The 20628-nt window shown below is 38.6% G+C and overlaps 1 protein-coding gene and 1 long non-coding RNA gene across 5 annotated transcripts in view; one reads left to right on the plus strand and one right to left on the minus strand.

The window, feature by feature from the left end:
* LOC129731975 (protein rhomboid) overlaps positions 1–20628 on the plus strand; it is a 47390-nt gene that overhangs the window by 12726 nt on the left and 14036 nt on the right. For 2 of the 4 annotated variants that reach the window (XM_055692409.1, XM_055692410.1), the window contains exon 2: positions 18881–20117. In XM_055692409.1, coding sequence (XP_055548384.1) covers positions 19581–20117 — 537 coding nt within the window. In that variant the 5' untranslated portion in view covers positions 18881–19580. Of the gene's footprint in view, positions 1–9553; positions 10206–18880; positions 20118–20628 lie in introns of those variants that run through there. The other 2 variants (XM_055692407.1, XM_055692408.1) reach the window with 2 other exon arrangements.
* LOC129731976 (uncharacterized) lies at positions 16414–17502 on the minus strand. Its single transcript, XR_008729131.1, has 3 exons — positions 17305–17502; positions 16704–17241; positions 16414–16648 (listed from the first exon to the last, which is right to left on the minus strand). It is a non-coding gene; the product is annotated as an uncharacterized LOC129731976 (long non-coding RNA).

Here is a 20628-nt window from a genome sequence, read left to right on the forward strand (position 1 = left end):
ATTCTAAGCAACTTTGCTGAAAAATTTTTTTGTATCTCTAAATTTGAGCGATTTAGAGACATTTTACCAATTTTTTAGGGTGGTGCCCAAAAAAACAGTTTTTCCGCTCTTTTTTTTCAGTTCAAATTTCTCAGCAATGCTGTCTTCAAAAAAGTTTTAGATCTTCAAAAGACGCAACTTTTCGTGTAAAAATGTCGTGATTATCTTTTGTTGGTGAAAAGTTACAAGCATTTCTATTTTCAAAATACGTCATTTTGAAACATCGAAAAAAAAATTGGCAGCTTGGAGTGCTCACTTGTTGGCTACACGTTAGAACATGTACATACACGTGAGAAAAATCAAGAATCGTTAGCGTGCGCCTTTGTTTTTGCACTTAACTTACGAATTTAGACGTATTTACGGTTCGAGAGTAATTCATCGTTAGTAAGCGACAAACGATAAGATAGCACCACAAACACCATGACAAGCATGATTTCATTATAAAAACATAATGGTATCTGAAATCTCATTGAATGCCATGAATTTTGTTCTGCGGCTAGTTGATCAAATACTTAGTTTTGTTTAATAAAAACATGAATGATTCTTTGTTTTTAAACTGAACCGGCTATTTTTTTCACCATTTGGCTCAAAGTTTCCCACACCAAATAAATAAATTGTTTTTTTGGTCACTACCCTAGAAAATATCGGTAAAATGTCTCTAAATCGCTCAAATTTAGAGATAGAAAAAAAAATCCCAGCAAAGTTGCTTAGAATTTCTTCTGCTACAACTTTGTCAAAGGACGCGTATAACTATCTCTTCAAATGAAAAAGTTACTTTTTCTAATTCGTTGATTTTGGGACCACCCTATTCTACGTTGATACCAAAATAAGGTCCCAACTATAACAAACAACTTCTCAGACGCAACTATGTCTCTAAAACCTCAAAATGGCATCGAAAAGCTCATGTCCGCCTAAATTGTCATTCATTTTAACTGGAAAACAGAAAAGTTTAAAATTCAGTTTATTCCAATTAAAAAAATAACATGTATCCAGTTTTTGCATATAGTAAAAATCAATATTTGCTCTTTAAAATGGTATCGTAAAATATTTTTTACAAGTGCGACCACAGGAGTTTTCGATTTTTGAAAATGGCGTATTTTGAAAATAGAAATGCTTGTTACTTTTTACCAACAAAAGATATTCACGACCTTTCTACGTTCTTAAACCTTAAAATTGCATCGAAAAGCTCATGTCCGCCTAAATTGTCTTTCTGGACCACTGTGCATTGTATTCACACTTCCAGACTAATTTACCTTAGTGGCTCGTATTCAATATTAATTGATGTGTTTAATACAGTTTAGAACGACCTTACCAACTTCTTAAAGAAATTCCTCGCTGTTAGTGTACAGATTCGAATGTGTCCAACTTTTCCATGGCAGCTAATTCGTTTACCCGCCACCAAACGGCGGTGGCGCTGCGAGCGTATCAAATTTCACTTCTTGGTCGATGGGTTTTGTGGCTGGTTCAAGTGATCCTCAAAAAAAAAAAAACAAACACTTCGAAAATATAACGATACTTATTCTGTCCAGAGCGGTCCGTTGATGCTCTACTTCACTTTTCTATATATCAGGGGATCCGGAACTTTGCGGTTTCACCAATTGATTCATTATTATTCCGCGGGAAACAGCCTTAATCACTATAATTTTACGTTGAGGCAAAACGCGCACAACACTTAGTTGGCCTTGTTGCCAGTCTCCCCGTATCATTTCGATACTTAGTTGTGCCTAAATTTTGCTTGTAAATCGACATAGGATTTTTTTTTTATGGAAATCGAAAAACAAGCTACGTCATTTAACTATGTTCCCTCATTTTCTTTTATTTCGTTTGTATCTGTCATTGCCCTTTCGACTATCGATTTTCATCTAGTTAATTTATACTGTCAAACTGTTTACCGAAACTATCGAGCTTCGGCTTTTTGACTTTTAATCTATAACTTTCTACATCTAATTTTTATACCTCTAATCATTCGAATATTGACTCCTATTTTCGAATCCCGAGTTTTGACTTGATTTGGTAAATATCACATCAGAACGATCGGACAGCTGGGGAACATGGCAGATGAGGTAGGACTTTCAGTTGAGTATTTCTACGTTTACGTTTTAACAACTTTGGCAGTATGAGGCCGAGCGTTGCCATGCGGTAGAATCACTTTTTCGTACCTCTGCTCGTTCTGTGGCCATTTTTCGCGCAGTACTCGGCTTAATTGCATCAATTGAGGTCGATACCGGTCGAAGAACTGAATTGCGCACCTAATAAAATAAACTAATTTTTTACAGTATTGACGGTGTAAGATGGAGTGAAATTTGATGAAACATTCTAGAATATTATACCTATAATCCTCATGATATCGATTTTTCACATGCAAAATTATGTCAATGCTCGTTACGGCTCGAGTTTGACCAGGAATTCAAGACTAAGGTGCTGAATTTTTTTTCGCGTGCAATTAATTTATAGGAAATTCTCTGAAAACTTTCATTTGATTGGTGAACGTTTGGTTTGGCCACATTCAACAATTCCCCTGACTTGGCTAGAGGAAATTTCGTATTTTCGGGATGAGTGAGCAAAGTTGTGACGCGTTGTTCAATGTCATTTTAACCAGTGAAAAACAAATATCAAAATCAAACAGTAAGCATTATGCACACACATTAAATGAGTGGTGTACAGGTTTTTGACGTAGGACTACGCAGCGTTGCACTGCAGCACTGCTCGAAAAATTGTGCTTGTGAAAGCGAAAAGAACGAGAAATAGCTTGAATGGAGGATTCTCCACTGTGTGCTAGCGGTAGCAATGAGAACCTCACATGAGGTGTTACATACTGCTTACGAGCGAACGAGGGAAGCGCTATTTCCATTGCCATTGGTTGGTTCCGAGCCGTTTTCGTGTTCTCTCCGGTTTTTTTTAGGGCTATTCCCACTGCTTTCGTTCCGGGACCGGGCCGTGGCTGTTCCGTGTATCGTCCGGGCTCGTTTGAGATTGATTGCATGCGTTCTTATAAACGCATTCACACCGACGCGCCGTGCCCGGACCGGGGCAGCGTTGAGTTGCCGTCGTGCTGCCGCCGTGTGAGAGAAAAACTATCGTTGCCGACGATACTTTGTGTTGTCCGGAGAGTGCACGGAAGGCACTCGGGTGGATGCGTGTATGTTGTAGTGACATATTTCGCGCGGAGTGAGCTGCGGTATGAAAAAAAGAGAAAGACGTTCTTTCACATACACACATCAACATTTCTCAGCCAGAGCGCGGCGCAGGCACGGTTCGTACACGACGCAGTGTGAATGCATTAAAGTCCCGAATAGGACACGGACACGGCTGTGCTTCTGTACAAAAAAAATGGCGTTTGAGACATTTTTGCGATGACGAGTTTGACATTCGTCAATTGTGCAAATAGTAGCTCTCATCGGTACTAAACATTTTTTGTGTCACTCCAATTGAAAAATAAACTAGAATGGCTGCTTGATTTTTGTCCCGCGTTCCCATACATTCAACGCACTGTGCGCCGTGCTCTGGCTGAGAAATGTGGATGTGTGTAGGTGAAAGAACGTCTTCGACTTTTTTTCATACCGCACTCCGCGCGTAATATGTCACTACAACATACACGTATCTACCCTAGTGTCTTCCGTGCACTCTTCAGGCAACACAAAATATCGTCGGCAACGATATTTTTCCTCTCGCACGGCGGTAACTCGGCGCTGCCCGATCTCGGCACGGCACTCCGGTGTGAATGCGTCCGTAAGAACGCATGTAATCAATCTCAAACAAGCACGGACGACAAACGGCACAGACACAACTTAACAGTTACGGTCTATCTGGAAGTTAGGCGAGCAAATTGAAAATCTTACAATTTAACCATAGAAAAAGTGATCAGTGTTTGAGTGCATGTACTTCAGTTATTTCTCTGATGATGATCTGATGATTCGCGAGTTTTGGCGTCAATTGATCAGGAATATTTGTACGGTTAAGTTCTTGTAACAAAAATAATCGGTCGATTGTGATCAGTGCTGATAAAAGTCATTTCCCTCAGCAAAATTCTTCGAAAATTACAGCCAATCATTTTCAATTTTCACTTCCAATGATCGTAGCACTCTCTCAGATACACTAGATTTTCGTCCTAGTAACGTGCTGTTATACTCAGATGAAATAGATCGCGCGCATCGTTCACGGTTACGGAATAAAATTTGACGTCAAATCCAACCAAATGATCTTCACTTCAAAGCGAAAAAGAAAAACAAACAGTCCACTCAACCAAAATGAACCTCACCGAAACACTTTTTCACTGACACTAACCGATGCCTTGACAATCTTCGATTTTGTTGTCTAGTTTCCATCGCATGAAATCAGGGGCCTGAAGAGAAGTGATTTTACCGTAACACTATATGGCGTCGTTTGTTTACATTAATTAAGGGAGATTGACCCTCTATTGTGATGTTGGAAATTATAGAATATTATTAAATTAAATTAACTTTAAACTAAGATTTGGATACCGTAATAAAAAACTATTACCGGTATTCGCACCGGTGATGTTTTCGTCATCGAGCATATCCAACTCGGTGATGCCTGCAACCATCAAACTCGGAATTGCACGCGGCAATTACTTACGCTTGCCTTTCTTTGGATAAAAATCTTGTTCGCAGAAGTGGCGAGAACAAATCCTTGGGCTTGTTTTGCTCCCAACAGCAGACAGATTTGACAGTCCGGAAATGGAGAGAATTCGACACCAACGACGATTTCTTTTGTGATCAGTTGGAAATCTTAATTATCAATCTATCAGTAAGGCTTACATGTGATACAAGCTGTACTATTCACCTGTGTGTTATAACTCCGCAATAACTTCATGCAAAATGCATGTTACTATCACAGAACGGAATAATGCACTTCATCTTTTACAACATCACACGATAAGCGTTACAATAACGGTATATTCAATAAAAAATCGCAACAAAATTAGCGAAAGAACCCGAAACATAAATAAACAAACTCAGAAATATGAAAATGTAACCACGGTTACCAATCTCCCCTACTCGTGATTGCGCGTGAAAAGATACGTCAAGGAACCATTGGTTGGTTCAGCATGGCGGCGGTTCTTGTTACGCTCGCTTTATATGTAATCTGACAGCTACTTCTAGCCCAATATTAATAGAGCAGAGGTTAGGCAGATACCTACCGTCGTATTGGTAAAAATGTTGCATGCTTCCTGTATGTACACGCCCAACATAAAATCCGATCAAAGCGCTCGGGGATATTACGCCACAAAGTTTGTTTTGAAAATTAAAGTGCATTCATTTCTGTGGAGATGACAAAGTGCATAGGTCTTGAAATGCCTTTTTGCTCAGTAAAAACAGTACCAATATCGTCATACAAGATACGGAAAGACAAACAATCAGTAGGGGTCTTCACATCGAGCTCGTATACGAATACCGAGCCGTAAACTGCGTATCTTCCATTACTCGTCAATGGAGGTGAGTATTTTTACGGCTGGGTATTTGTTTACGAGATCGACATGAATCCCTCTAGTGAGCATTCAAAAAAAAAAAAAGCAAAAAAAAAAGCAAAAGCAAAATAAGCTTAATTTTGTTGGTCTCCGTTGTCGGCTGATGCAAAGTTTGTGTGTCTCCAGCATTTGATACCAGAGGACTTCAAGGAGCGGTATTTTATCGGTAATCGACCGTGTCTTGTTAAGAATGGTAAGGTAATAATCATTTTAAAAACTCTGATCTTGCTGTCAAAAAAATTTCATCGATTCCATTGATACGCTATCTGAAAGAGATCCGCATGATAAAAGTTAGCCAGCTAAACGTAAAGCACAGGCGAAATCAATAACTGAGTTTTAATACCCAGAAACACAAAAAAGTGACGATACGCTGACTTCACATTCACCAGTATTGGACACTGAATACAACAATCGCAACGATGAAAAAACAAAAGCTTGGTAGTTAACATTGTAGAAGATGCTGAAGATACGCAATTGAATTGTCATAAAAATCTGTCGAACGCAGCACTGAAAACAGTGCGAATTCCCTTGGTGACAAGAAGCTTATTTACTAAGCACCCCAGACAGGTAAACTGATCCTTCATTTTTGAATTTTGAAGTACCATCCTAAATTTACAATTGAAAATTTGGAATTTTTCATATCGATTTTTGCTTTCATGTCTGTTTACTTTAGCTCAGAGAAAGAGACTCGAAAATACAGCAATTGCAAAATTCAAACACAGATGAAGATAGTCAGATTTTCAATCTAGTAGAATAGAGAGACCCTTCGAAATTCAATGAAAGACGTCTGCTCAGTTGCGCAATGTCTCGTAGATAATAAACTGCGTTCTGCCTTTCAAGCACTGTTTTCTGTAAACCAAATCGACTTGATTTTAGGAGAAAATAAAAAAGTTTTAATGTATGTTAAATTTCAGATGGAAATTTAAAAGTAAATCTCTTGATGTTGTGAATAACCCGGGTTTTACCGAAATTATTTTTCCTCTTCACCTCTTGTTAATAAGCCAATTTCCAAAATAACGAGGAAAAAAATCTCATCTCAAAAGTAGTATTTGTTGCCTAAAATTCTGTTTATTCAAAATCTACTAGTAAGTTGTGATGAAACTTTTGACGTTGTGACGTAGAAGCTTCTAGCATCAGGTTTGTTTACTATGTTTTCGTTACCAAGACAATCAAACTCCTTCTTTCTCCTAACCTGTCTATCTATTATCGTTGCTTCTAGCCCCTGCATGAAATATAATGAGGTGTTTTGACAGTTCACTTCCATGCAAAAAGCGGGAAGGGAGAACTCTGAAAGGATTGTAAAAAAATAACGTTTATGGATGCTTTTTATCACTTTCACTCAAGAGTGTCAACAAATATCAACCCTGCTACTGGCACCATCTACTGACAAATAACGAGAACTTAATAACGTACCTAATAAAAGGAACAAAATTCGACAATGTTCAGATGTTTACAAAAGTGATGTAACCTAAGAGATTTAACGCGAAAGCTGTTGTCCACCTTTGCTAATTTGTGGTCCAGCATGACAAACTAAGAGAAATCATTTTCACAGTATTGTATTCAGCGAATCCAAATTGCCGGACCTTTCGTTTGACTCCTTCCATCAAAAACGAAATAACTGTGTTGCTTGAGGAAAGGCAATGGACGTTATTCTGGTGGCACTTCAGGCACATACTTCTTCCGCATGATGATTTCGGTCGCGATATGAATGTCACTCTTTATCTCACTGACAAACAGCTGGTCACTTTCATTTTCGTTTATGCGGCCTTCGGTTTTCGATTTCTGGCTTTCGACAGGCATTCTCTAAATACTTTTATTTCATTGGTGATAGTTGATTTGACCACATTCAACAATTCTCTTGACTTGGCGTACGGAAATTTCGGATTTTCGGAATGAGCGAGCAAAATTGTGACGCGTTGTTCGATGCCATTTTCACAACTGAAGAGCACATCTTTGAAATGAATCGTGTACAGGTTTTTGAAGTAGGACTATGGTCTATCTGGAATTTAGGGACGCAAATGAAAAATCTAGCAATGCAACCGCGAAAAAAATTGGCAGGGTTTGGGTGCTTGTATTTTAGTTATTTCTTATCAGATTCTCGAGTTTTTGGCACCAATCGATCAGAAATTTTTGTACGGTTGAGTTCTTGTAACAAAAAGATTCGGTTAGTTGAGATATAAAAGCAAAGCCTTGGTGCTACATTCCAATTCGGAACTTGACCTTCTTTTTTTCATACAGAGACTTCGCAGCCAACTGTTAAGTACACAGGACGATTGCGGGGCTAGCGCTACGATCCTACTGACAATAACAATCTCTCCCGAGCCGAGACAATATACAAACGAGCAGACAGCAAACGATCTTTCGTTGTTTTGCTCGCTCGAGTGCCTAACGACACGTCTACTGGAAGTATAACTCGCAGTAGTCATGCATAAAAGCTAGCATGCCGAAATTTAGTCTTCATTGTCTTTCCAATCACTGTAGCAAGAGTATGATTTACTGGAAACTAGATCGAGCAGCAGCAAGCAGTGTTACGTCAAATCGTAGCGCAGCAGGCGGTGATTTGAAATATCAATGTTTGTATAGTTTTTGCTTGAACTCCCACTCATTCTATCGCAGCCTTCCATAGCAATTGAGCTAACAGAGGAAACTGGTGGACCGCACTGCACCGCATTGCTGAACATGTCCGGACTACAGTGCCGTTTCGAATTTATCACGGTCATGAAAAAAATTATCATGAATTTGGCGAAATGATGAAAATCTTTTTTTTCTTTGTGAATAACATTGAAACTCATGATATATTGAGAAAAATATTAAGAACGCATTTTCAAAGTATTTTTCACTGCCTCAAAATCATATAACTCGTGTAGTTAATATTAGATCGTTGCTGATAGTGATAAAACTATAGGAGACCTACGTCAACCATGCGGTCGTCTCTTGGATACCATCTTCCTACTATTTTAATCATCGTGCAAGTTGACCATTTTTTATTTACAATGTCCAATGAAAAACAAGTTTAATATACATTAAAAGAAAACAGTTATTAAGGCTGTTATTATCTGAATAGTGATATTCAGAGAAGCTTCCGTAATTGTTGTTCTAATTACATGTTTGAAATTTAATGCACGGATATAAAGACGAAAAGTATTATGAACATCACAGCGCACGCAATGCTGATATTCATACGAGCGAAAATATTAGCTTATGATTGTCGTGAACGTGAGAGTTCTCAGCACTTGACGGGCTTTTATCGATATCCAGCAAAAATGTTACAAGAACAATATTCTAAGTCTTGCAGAATGGAAGATTTTGAAAAAAATAAGTTTCAAAGTTGAACGATGAATATTTTATCTGCTCGTATAGAAATGTATGTTCAACCATATTTCATCCCCTCTTAGCGTTGATGAGGAGATTTTGATAAGAGTTTTGTAATATATTAGATACTAAACTTTTGGTAAGAGAATTACCTACTTTTGTTTGGAATTAGTAAGCTGAACATATACCATAAAGCTACCAGGAGTTCTGCATTATCTAGCTGTTTTGTTCGATAGAGAATAATGAAGTATGAAACAGTTTCATACCTAGGTGAAATGATACACGATGGAGTATAAATTTTCCACAAAAACTGTTGAAACACAAGGTCAAATATACAAACCACAGGTTTCACACCGAAACGACTTCAACCTCGAGAAATCGTTCAAGAGAAGGTGATTTGTTTATTTGATTATTGGTATTTCGTGGGAGACTGAAGTCGGAGACCGTGCGTTTCCATCAGACCGTTTCGTGTCCGATTTCCCTACCCGAAAAAACCGCATGTCTGTGTGTGGAAAACTCAACCATCAGCTGATGTTTCAGCTGTTCCACCAAAAACACAGTAACAGAGAGCGGGATGGAAGAAATAGAGAGATGGGGGAGAGAGTGAGCGACGACAGTTCGAACTGAGCAACTCGCATAGCGGCGGAGCACTTCGACAGTGTGTATACTAGAAACTGACGGAATACGTAGGAAAACAGAAGCCCCTCGCCGTTGGGTGTGATTAAACAACACAAATCTACTAAGCGGTATTATTTCAGTCTTGATTGTGCCGCGTTCTAGTCAGGAGGTTTCCTACGGGCCGCCAGCGTGGATTGGTTTTACTTTTGTGTCTCCGTTTGTTGCGGCAGAGCGAAGATAGCAAGCAAAGCATTTGGGCGGCTTTCTGGTTTCGCAGAAAACCCACACGTTTCCAGTGCGCCGCGCGATCTTATTTTTCGCTATCGGCCCGGGCGCTGCCGCCAGCTCGATGGATTTCAGTTGAACGGTACCCACATATAATCGCAGACAACGCTGTGTTCCGTGAAATGTATTCCTTCGGTTCGCCGGTATCCGGTATGTGATAGTATACTATGTGCTTATTTGTCCATGCTATTTCCAATTACTTTGCGGTTCCAAAAGTAACAAATTGGGTCGTTCATTGCGTGTGAAATTTACTGCCCCGATTGTCGATGCTCCTCCTCACCGCACCGCAGCAAAACTTCGAAGGCCAGAGGCCACCACCAAAAAGGTTTCGATGTCTGTTTCCGTCATGGTTATGTAGTGTGATTAACGAGGTGCTAAATTAAGTTAAACAGAAAAGTGTGAGCAATCTATCGCGATATGCAGTGCGCATTATTGGAGTACACTACTTCGAACCACTAATAAGGTACCAATGATTGATTGTTTGTGCGAGAACGGTTGAATCCGGAGTAAAACATTAAGTTTTTATGCCCTTACTTTCTAACAACTTAACGTGCAGAAACATCTTAAATTTAGATAACAATCGATAAGCTTTAAAATCAAGGTACAAAGAAATTATAAAATATTCAAATTTTAAAAAATTATTCAGCCCCAGTTTCGACTATTAAGGTGCGACAAGCGCGCCAGAGTTAAAAATTAAAAAACGAGATGATTTTTCACTTAAGGGTATTGAAAATCTGTAACAAAAATGAGTTTGAATTTATCGTTCCTTAAACTGGGAGCAGACAAATATGGAATGGTTTGCTAGTGAATTTGATGAACTAAGTCAAAAGTTTATTCCTCTAAGCGTCTTTTAACACTTTTCAAACACTAACCCTTTAAAGACTGTTTCTTATAAAACTCGGTTCTGAATCCTGATATTTTGATGCAATAAAATACAAACGTGGATTTTTCCTAATGCTATGATTTACTAAATTCATGTCTGAATTGCAGATTTTGATACAAGAAAATAATGACCTGAATACAATTCTAATATTTTCTCTATACTTTAATTTATTTTTAATTTTTAACTAGTAACTTTCTAATAAGGTTTAATGTTTTTAGGCCCTGTTAAACACTTTAAATATGTGTTCCCATTACTTCTAGTTACCATTCTTACTGTCAGCGGGTTTTTTAGGTAATATAAACATTTATCGCCTGGTAATGTTACATTATTTACGTTCTAGTATTACTTTATTTTAAAAATTAAGCGCTTTGTACACCCCTGGTAAAAAACAGTTTCTAACAGTTCACCTCCGTCTAAGCATTTCGTCATTTTTTGCTTGTCAATCTACGGATTTCTTTTAATGACACATTAATTTCAATAACTCTTCTGATTGTTGGCCTCGCTTATCTTATCGCTGTTTATTGATTCCCAATGTTATTTTATGTACTCTTCTCTTCCAGATTTTTCAGTCTGTTCAATGACTACGTTTTGGTTATTCATAGATTATTTTTATGATCTTTCTAAACAATTTTAGACTCTCTCTGATTTCTAGATTTTTCATTGGATGGTTTATTTCCTTTTTTCTGCTTCTGTGTCGATGTAGTTATACTACTTCTTACTGTACAATGACAGTTTATTATACATATCTTTATTACTAACTTACAAAAATCCTCATCACTGGCATTCAAAATAGTTTAATGATAAACTCTCGTTTCATCATCGTAAAAATCATAGATCGCTTTTCATTCATTGACACTTCTATTTCAATAAAACTAAATACTCTGGTTCACCCTGCTGGTCTCAACAAGCTAGTTGTCGTAGGTTCGAGTCTCGGCTCGGGATAGACTGTTAGTGTCAGTAGGATCGTAGCGCTAAGCGTAGCGCGTAGCACACCAAGGTTTGCTTCGCGTTTTACCTATTCTGGTTATGAATTAACAAACCACCTCATTATAGATTCTTTTAAATTTTTTTTTCAGTCTCCTGTACTCTTTCCATGCTCTTCAAGACTAAGGTCAACATAAAAACTCTTCCCATATCTTTTCAATATTCTATCATAATTCTTGAGTGGTCTCAACATCCATCACATTGGGATTTTTTCGACTCTCGTAGACTCTTTCAATGCCTTAATGTAGTATCTGTTGTAAAGTCAAAAGAATTTCACTAAACGTGTTGTTATAAAACTCATTGTGGTAGACTCGAACGGAATTTCACGCACTGAAGGAAATATAGTCGGAATGGTGGAATCGTATATAAACTACCAAAAGAAGGGAAAATAACACTACAACTCAGCCATTTCTGACCAATGATCGTCTCGATCATTAAGTTAGGTTATATTGGACCGTCCTACTCGGGGTTAATAAACGGAATACGAGTATGATTAATCACACTGTTTTCATATTAACATGTTTTACCCAGCAATATTCCAATATTCAACGCAGTATCAAAAACTTATCATTGTTTATGTTTCGTATCACTAGCACTGAGTACCAAAATCATATTTTTAGTTTGTATCATACCAGTCACACGTAAAAGCAATCGTGTAAACCAGTCTTGGCATACTCATCGTGGGTAACAAAGAGGCTCATATAATTTGCACAGAACACTGAAGCATATTCGCGCGCTAAAAGCAAATGCACACTGTGTGAAGAAAGCAAAATACGCAACATCTGAAAGCTTGTATTGTAAAGAGTAAGCGCATAAAGCTCCCACAGAGAGACTTTCTCAATCGCAACTGATGAAATGTAGATAGCGCACATTTATTGCTCAATGATAAGGACACTATGATGAAAATTCTAGCTGGGAAAACTTTTCTGGCTGTTTCCCTAATAACCGTTCCTGTAGCGTTCACGTAGGGCTCTGCGCTATACTCACTGTGCTATGCTCACTGAGTTTTTTTACTATCACGGTGCAGGTCTTTGATAAATTTAGCCCAGACACAGTAAATTTACTCAACAGCACGCATCTTTGGCTCGCCTACTCATGTGTGTAGTTATATTCCACACTCCCTACGCGCAAAGTATGGTTTGCAATTTTCCCGGAAATCGATTCCCCGGGAAACGGGAATGAAAAATCGCATTTTCCAGGAATTCCCGGGAACCGGGAATGGACAAATTTTTTAGCAAAATGAGATTTTAAATGAAGTTCATCAGTAAAAGGTAACAAAAAATTGTTTAAAATCTCATTCTCAATTCGCATGAAAAACAAAAATACAAATAAAATACAAAACATATTCAAGTTAACATAAAAAATTCGTGATCGATTTTCTGTAGCATATATTTGCAGAAGAGGAGAATTAAGGGTCTTCATCTCGTCAAACAATCACTTCAGAGCCGCTGATAGTTTTCCGTTAAGCTCAAAAATGTTATTTCCTTCTGTAAAACTTTGCTCAAGTCTGCTGAATCACCGCTTATGTTCGATTTCTAGAATAAAAAAATTCAAATCACCGATAAAAGTTTTTGCTACACTTGATTGAAAACTGGTGTCCAATTCTTTCAGTTTGCTGAAGAGAAAACTGATCGTACGGTACATTTTTGAGTAATGCCCTTTTGAAGGTCGTAAAGTTCAAAAAAGTGATATAAAAACGACGAAATACTTGTAGTAAAGCACGTTTTCCAACCACCATTTTATGAAATAACTTCAAAAAAGTTTCTAAACATTCCAAGTATTATATTTCAAGACATTAGCATTAGGTGAAAAGATTTATTTGAAAATCCCACTGTGCACAGTGATCTAAATTTGAAAACTTCTAATCGCTTCAGATTTGACTGTGAAAATTTGATTTTATATACTCCATGTCTTCAGCAAAATTGTTTCATGGAATATGGCCTTACTTTTGGCGTTTTTGGTTTTTCGATCAATCCACCTAACAGTGAGATAAAAAAAATTTTTTTTTCTAATTTTCAATATACCAGGTTGCTTCCTTCAGCAAAGTTGTGAAAAAGTTCAAAAGAAAAACAATTGCTGAATACTGCGATGTCCTATCTGTACGTTGGACACGGAAAAATAGAGTATTTTGTGGAGCACCCCTTTTTAAAATCAATTTTTAGTCTATAATTTTGTCGGTAATGGTCAAATAGGTTGGCATAGTGTGATTTTTTTCTGATAAACTGCGTCTCAAATCTAGTTTTCATTGACAGTAAAACATTCCAAACCCTTTTGGAGTTATTATATCATTATTATATCATGACTAGAAGGTAAGATTCCGAGGAAGAATTTTAGTTACCTAATTAACTACTTTATTTTGTTATTTCGCCGTTCGGTGGTTTTCTGTGATCGAGACAATCCGGAAGAAAACGATGGAATACTAAATAATCAGTTCAATACGACTTAAAATGAGTCAGTCTTAGTGCATTTGAATGCTTTCTAATTAACATGCAAAGATGATTTTTACGTTGAAATACTATACTGACTTTGAGTTTTATTAAATGATTTATTCCAGGTCGCATCAGTTTGACGTATTTAATTTTATTGCAATATTCTATAAGCAATTATAGTCAATCTAACAAAATTTTTCGCGGAACTCGGGAATACCGGGATCCCGGGAATCAATATTTCCGTTCCCGGGATCCGGGGATCCCGGGAAAAGCTATTTCCCGGGCAATCGTTCCCGGGATTGCAAACTCTAGCGCAAAGGCATCGCTCAATAAGGTTGTGCTTTTTTTCTTGCTCGTCACAATGCCTACTAAAAAACTGATGTGATGCAATTTATGTGTTGATAAATGCACAAAGATGAGTAAGTGGACAAGACTGTTGTAAACACAAACCATGACATAATCAATCGCCTGCTAATTTCTACAGAACAAATAGTGAATTATTATTTTGACGTTAGAAACTGCATTTTGAAAACTCTCCTTGAAGATATTAAAACTGTATTAAAAATGAACACGAAAATAAAGGTGAAGGTGTAAGTGAATAAAAAGAAGAATGCGATAAAAAGACGCAATGTAATATAGTCACTTTGAAAAAACCAAACCATAAGTAATTTTCATCACGAAGCATATTTTTCAATTGATATTTTTTTATTATCTTAATAACTTAATAATATTTTTTATGGCATATGAAAGTCTTTCAACCTTCATGCATTTCGCTTTCGAAAAAATTGAAACCGAAATAAAATTTTCATCATATAATATATATAAAAACATGAAAATTCCCCCAACGTCAAAAATACACATTTTCATTCAAAAATAACATCAAATTCGGACTCAGCGTCCCAAAATTATATGAAAACCATGTATTTTCCATGATTTGAAGACATTTTTTTGCTTGGCCAGCATTTGTATGGAGTCGCTGCTCCCGGTCAACTGTATCGTAGGCTGCCTTGAAGTCAATAAAGATGCAATGTGTAGAACGTTGTATTCCAGATATTTCTGTGAGATCCATCGGATTTACCAGGTCTGATCCGCAGTATTGCAGGCTCCCATAAAGCCCGCTTAGTACTGGCTTACTAACCTCCTAGTTCAGGATGTTAGACGACGGAACAGGATCTGCGAGAGTACTTTGTAAGAGGCATTATTGAGCGAGTTGCAGAACTCCGATTTGTCCCCTTTTGAATTCGCACGCAGGTTAGGAGTTTGTGTTTTCTGATGATAAGCTCTTTGGTTTGCAACAGCCACACAATTTCCAAAATGATCAGCTGTGGACACCGACGTTTGCAAGTTTCTCCCAGTCCTACATAAACATTAAGTGTTACCAAAATCCAGGCGGGGGGAGCTTTTACTGGTTTTATCGAGAAAAACGTCCAAGGTTCTGGAAAAGGTTGTGGCCCCGGCACATCGGTACCTCTACAAGAAGAATCATTATGTCTTTCGACAGGACCGCGCGCACCGGCCCACACGGCGCACATCGTCCATGCGTGGTGTCGCGAGAATTTAAGTGATTTTCTCGATAAGACTTTGCGGCTTCCCAGCTCCCCTAACCATAATATCTTGGACTTTCATGTATGGTCGTACTTTCATGTATGCTGGCCAATCTGAGCGAACATAAAGTGAGCACTATGGACCAGTTTAAAGAGGTCTGGGACGAGATGTCGATGGACATAATACGTGTCGTGTACGACTTTTTTGAAAAACGTCTTAAGCTCATCATACAGCACAAAGGAGAAAAGGAAGTAGCCATTTTTCAAAGTGTATTTGAACTTCTTGAACACCCTGTAGAACGCCCGTTGTCTCTCGCACAAAGAACAGACGGTCAATTGACACACTATCATTCGTTTGGGAGAAGTTTATGGCTCATTTATTACTACTTTTTTTCAGATTCTGTTGTCAAAAATCTCAAAATACGTTCAAAGAAAAATCGTCGTGGTGGCGAGTACTCGTTTGACGTTTTTTTCATGAATGTATTTGGACAGCGGGCCTTGCCACCGTCGGAAGCAAAAGAAGACGATTATCGCAGTAAGAAGTCGTTCTGGTCGTGGTCATGTCGTTTTCTCATTCACTGCTCTCATTTCCCGTCATGCTAGGTGTTCCTCCCGATCGGTGCCTCCACTCCTTTTTTATAAAGGGATGTTTTGTGATGAATTAATTGTTTAGTTATATTTATTAAAAATTTATTTTTGTGTGTTCTGCCGCAAACGGTGACATATCAACACTATTACATATATTTTATATGAAAGTTCCAAACGCGCAACGATATGGAAGTAGCGGGGTTCTAGCTGATCCAGTAGGATCTCTCATTACCAAAACCCCTAGGTCGTTGACCAAAAACTTCTTGAACTGGTCCATTTTGTGTCCATACGTACTTTTAATTTGTTGCAGTATATAAGTTATGATCTGATGAAGATGCTGGCTATTTTACACTAGTGATGAAAGCGGGAAAATTTTGAATGTCTTCTAGTATTTGTCCTAGCTACTATCAGTTAAAAGCATGCACAAGAAAATGATAATAACGCAAATGAAAAATGGTGAGACCTCTCCAGCAAAACACTGCAAATAAAAAATATAATCAATGTAACGTTATAATAAGTCAATTTTTAATTACCCTTCGCTACAAGGAAACAAACAATAACAAGAGTTTCATCATTATCATAAACAAATACGATTGAAACTTTGCGAGCACGCCTACCACAACGTTATTAAAACGACTCGATTCTCCAAACCGGTTCACATACTTCGGCAATATTTGACACTCTTCTGCGATAAGAAACCGATTTAATCGAGTTAACCAACACATTTAGGACAGCTGATTGCACATTTTAGAAATCCGATTTGTCAAGGTTGTGTTGTTGTCCATCGAACTACCAAACACAGCCGCCAGCGGATTGCACTTATTGTTCACTCCCCAAGATAGCAAAACAGGTAGCGAAACAGTTCCGGTGCTCTAAACTCCGTATATTCGTAGCGAATCGATGTGCCAAAACTCTCCGTGGCTGTGGGGGGAGGGCGGAGTGAAGACAGGTGAAGGTTAACTTGCTACCGATATACAATAATCAAATCAAATGCCAATGCCAGTGAACTCTGCTCCACCAGAGTTCATGGCCGATTAACGACAGCCTACTCGGTTCTCGATATGCGAAAGTCTGTAAAAGCAGAGGAATGGAATACATTATTAATTCTAAAATGAACTCACGCACACTCCATACGAGCTGTCAATTTTGCTTTTCACGCATTTTCACGCATTTTCACAATTTTTACCCGTTACTGACTACCGTGCGCTGGCTGCGCGAGTGGCGGGAGTTTACTATTAGCAGCAAGTAGTAATTGAGTGCGGGCGTCTTTTTTTACCCCGCTTAATGTTTAACCAGCGGAGCAGCGCCGTTATGGGTGTGTTTTAATGACGATGCCGATATCTGTTACTGACAGGCCGGGATGATATTTCCTATTAGCAGCGCTGGAGCTGCTGAATGAATGTGTAATAAATGTTCTAAAAATGCGGTAGTGGAAGCGGGAGTTTTTTTTTTTCTTCGAAGCACTTTCTATGCGTTGTAGGGAAGATGTGTGCACGGAAACATATTTGTAGCGGTCCAATATTTACCCTAAAGTTGACCTCGATAAAACTTGTTCACAAAAATTTACAAAATCAAACATAAGGATGAAAGTTGATCTGCATGACCTAGTCAGAAATAGATTCTATTCATCACTTTAAAAAAATACATTAAGAAAATGATATTTAATCAAATATCTGTAACTTATTTCCAATTAAATATCTATAACTTACTGCTATGATTGATTTAAGGAAAATGCGCCATGTTGTGGTACCCAACATATCAGCAAATACTCATTAATTTCCGAGAAGGTGGAAACAAAAGTATTAATTTTTGTGCGGGTTTTTGCTGAAATAAACACAAGGTGAGCTAAAAAACTACTGGGCCTTCGAGTGATTTATATATCAGCAACTCTAACAATAAAGAACGTTTAGTGTCATTCACTTTTGTGAACAAAACGTTAATTCATGGGTTTTGACGGAAGAATAAAACGCCTATTTCATGCTTCGAATCAATAAATAAACACAAAGAATCGGTGAACATAAAAAAGGTAAATACCATATTATGTGACGACCTTCTTATACAAAAGGGTCCATCAGATGAAGTTTACCAACCTTTAAGGGTTTACACCGAAGATACATTTTTTCCCATTACTTAGCGACAACTTTGTGCGTTCAGTACCATAAATGTCCTCGAACTACGGCCGCTTGCACTGCCCTAATGCCGTTGGAACTTAGTTGACACAAGCCAGTGAATCAACAGATCAACAGTTTGTTTCCCATGCTTCTAGCTTGCGTTTCTACCTTCAGCCTCCGGTGCTGCTCGTCATCTCGCGAGAGATCATGACATTTTTGTCACGCATTACCTGTTTCGCAGTGCACGCGAGTGATTGGTAAAACACAAGACCGTTTTTTGTCGGTGAATTCGCGATCCTAAATGACGCTAAGCTAAGTTTGATCATGCACGGCAACCTTCCCAGTTAGATGTGTGATATGTGACGGAGCAATAAAAAATGATGCAAGAGATTAATTCATCAATTCTGTCCTGATGGAGATAATTAGCACTCTAATAACCAGCCCATTGTATTTTTGCGAACAACCGAATCCTTAATTAGCAGAATAAATCCGAAAGTCGAACGAAAAAAGAGCGGATGCCATATTTGCGTAACGCTCGGGCTAATAACAAATAACTTATTTCATCCGCTAACATATTTTTTTCTCAACTTTACTTCCAGCTGTACCACTGCTCCTGTGCCATCAATCGTGCTACAATCTTCACACCTAAGCGAGCAAATGATGCACATTATTACCGCAGCTTTGATGACTAGTCAGCCCGAGGCGGAGAAAAGTACAGGTTATCAGTGTTTCGTAAATTGCTGAAACAGCGAATTACCCTGATAGTAAATCACCTATCGCACAAGGGCACCAAACTTCACGCGAACTTCCTTCCTTCCTCCTCTTTCTCATGGGTGACGAAGACTTCACGAGGAAGCTTTTCATCATTCATTCATCGGAACGCAGGTGAACGTGATTTCAGCTCGTCGAAATCTGTCGAATCATCAGCGGAGCAGCATCAATCGAACAAAAGAACAAATTACCGGGATTAATTAACCTCAATGGCGCGGAATGGCTTTGTATGTCCCTATGTGTCACCCCGACAAGTTCACCGTTTCCACTAAGTAGCAATACTAAGGGCCACAAACGAAACGCGCTTACTGTCACTGCCATCCATTAACCGACCCATTATTCAATGGCACTGAGATCGCCGCTGATTGCGCTATCGAAGAAGGCTGCCACGAAAGACTGCCAGGCGACTTCGTTGTCGATGGCAGCAGCAATCGAAGTTCACGCTGGTAGTCAGCAGATAAGATAACATTCAGCGAATAGAATTGCGTTCTATTTGAAGAGATATGACCTATTCCCGGTCCAGCTACTATGGAGGCAAAATCCAAATCCGCGCGAGTAGTTCCAACAGGAGCAGTCAACAGTGATGGCACATCGAACCGCTGTGAAGCTTGGACCGAGAACGAACGATCCCCGACGGCGGGGACGCCTAACGATGACAACCCTCAGCAACCGGAAGACCTCACGGCGCCATTCATCCCAAAGGACAGTGAAAGTGAGTCGAGTTTCGAAGGCGATCGGCTTTTCCGGAAGCCAACATCCACAACAACAACAGGTCGAATCTATTCGATAAGTGGAACGAAAATTGGCGTCAAAGATAAGCGAGCGAAGAACAACAACAGCAAAACAGGTGGTGGTAGTGATGGTAGTGAAAAAGTGACAGACAGAAGCAAATGTGCCAGGAAAAACGGAAGAGATCCTCATTGTGATGCCAAATTAGTAGATAAGTTTGTTAGGACGAACCGGGCGCGAAGAAAGCGCAAAAATGCCAAATCCGTGCTGGTCAAACTGTGCCAATGTTGTCCCTGGACGATACCGTGGGCCCTGCTGATAGTTAGTGCAATACAGGTGAGTAATTGGTGCAATATGAAAGGCACGAGCGTAGCCTTCAAGTGCCAGGGGTGACGAAACGTAAAACAAACAAGTTAACAGGCTTATGCTGAGTGCCTTACAATAATTGGGATTATAATTTATTATCAATCGTATATAGGCTCAGACAAACTTTGGGGAAATGAAACCTGGAGGGAGGATAAAACATAAACAACGAAAGTCGCATGAAAAACATTCCAGTAGTTGTTGTTATTATTTAGCTGACAAATCAAAATGATTCCGATACTTTGTCATCGCAACCTAGCAATAAATACGTTCTCAGAATTGATAGCTTGTATGGGAAATTTATCGACGGGTTTTTCACTACACATGATTTATCAAGAGCGAAATCGAGAATAAAAGTTTTTTGTTAATACAGCACAACAAATTGGGCAGTCCAGTATCCACAACTCCAACCTCCAAGTTTTAGGCTTGGCGGTGTGCATTCTAGACATTTCTTGATAATTCTTTAATTCTTAATATATGTGAT

Source organism: Wyeomyia smithii, chromosome 3, assembly GCF_029784165.1.
Source record: "Wyeomyia smithii strain HCP4-BCI-WySm-NY-G18 chromosome 3, ASM2978416v1, whole genome shotgun sequence".
NCBI lineage: Eukaryota > Metazoa > Arthropoda > Insecta > Diptera > Culicidae > Wyeomyia > Wyeomyia smithii.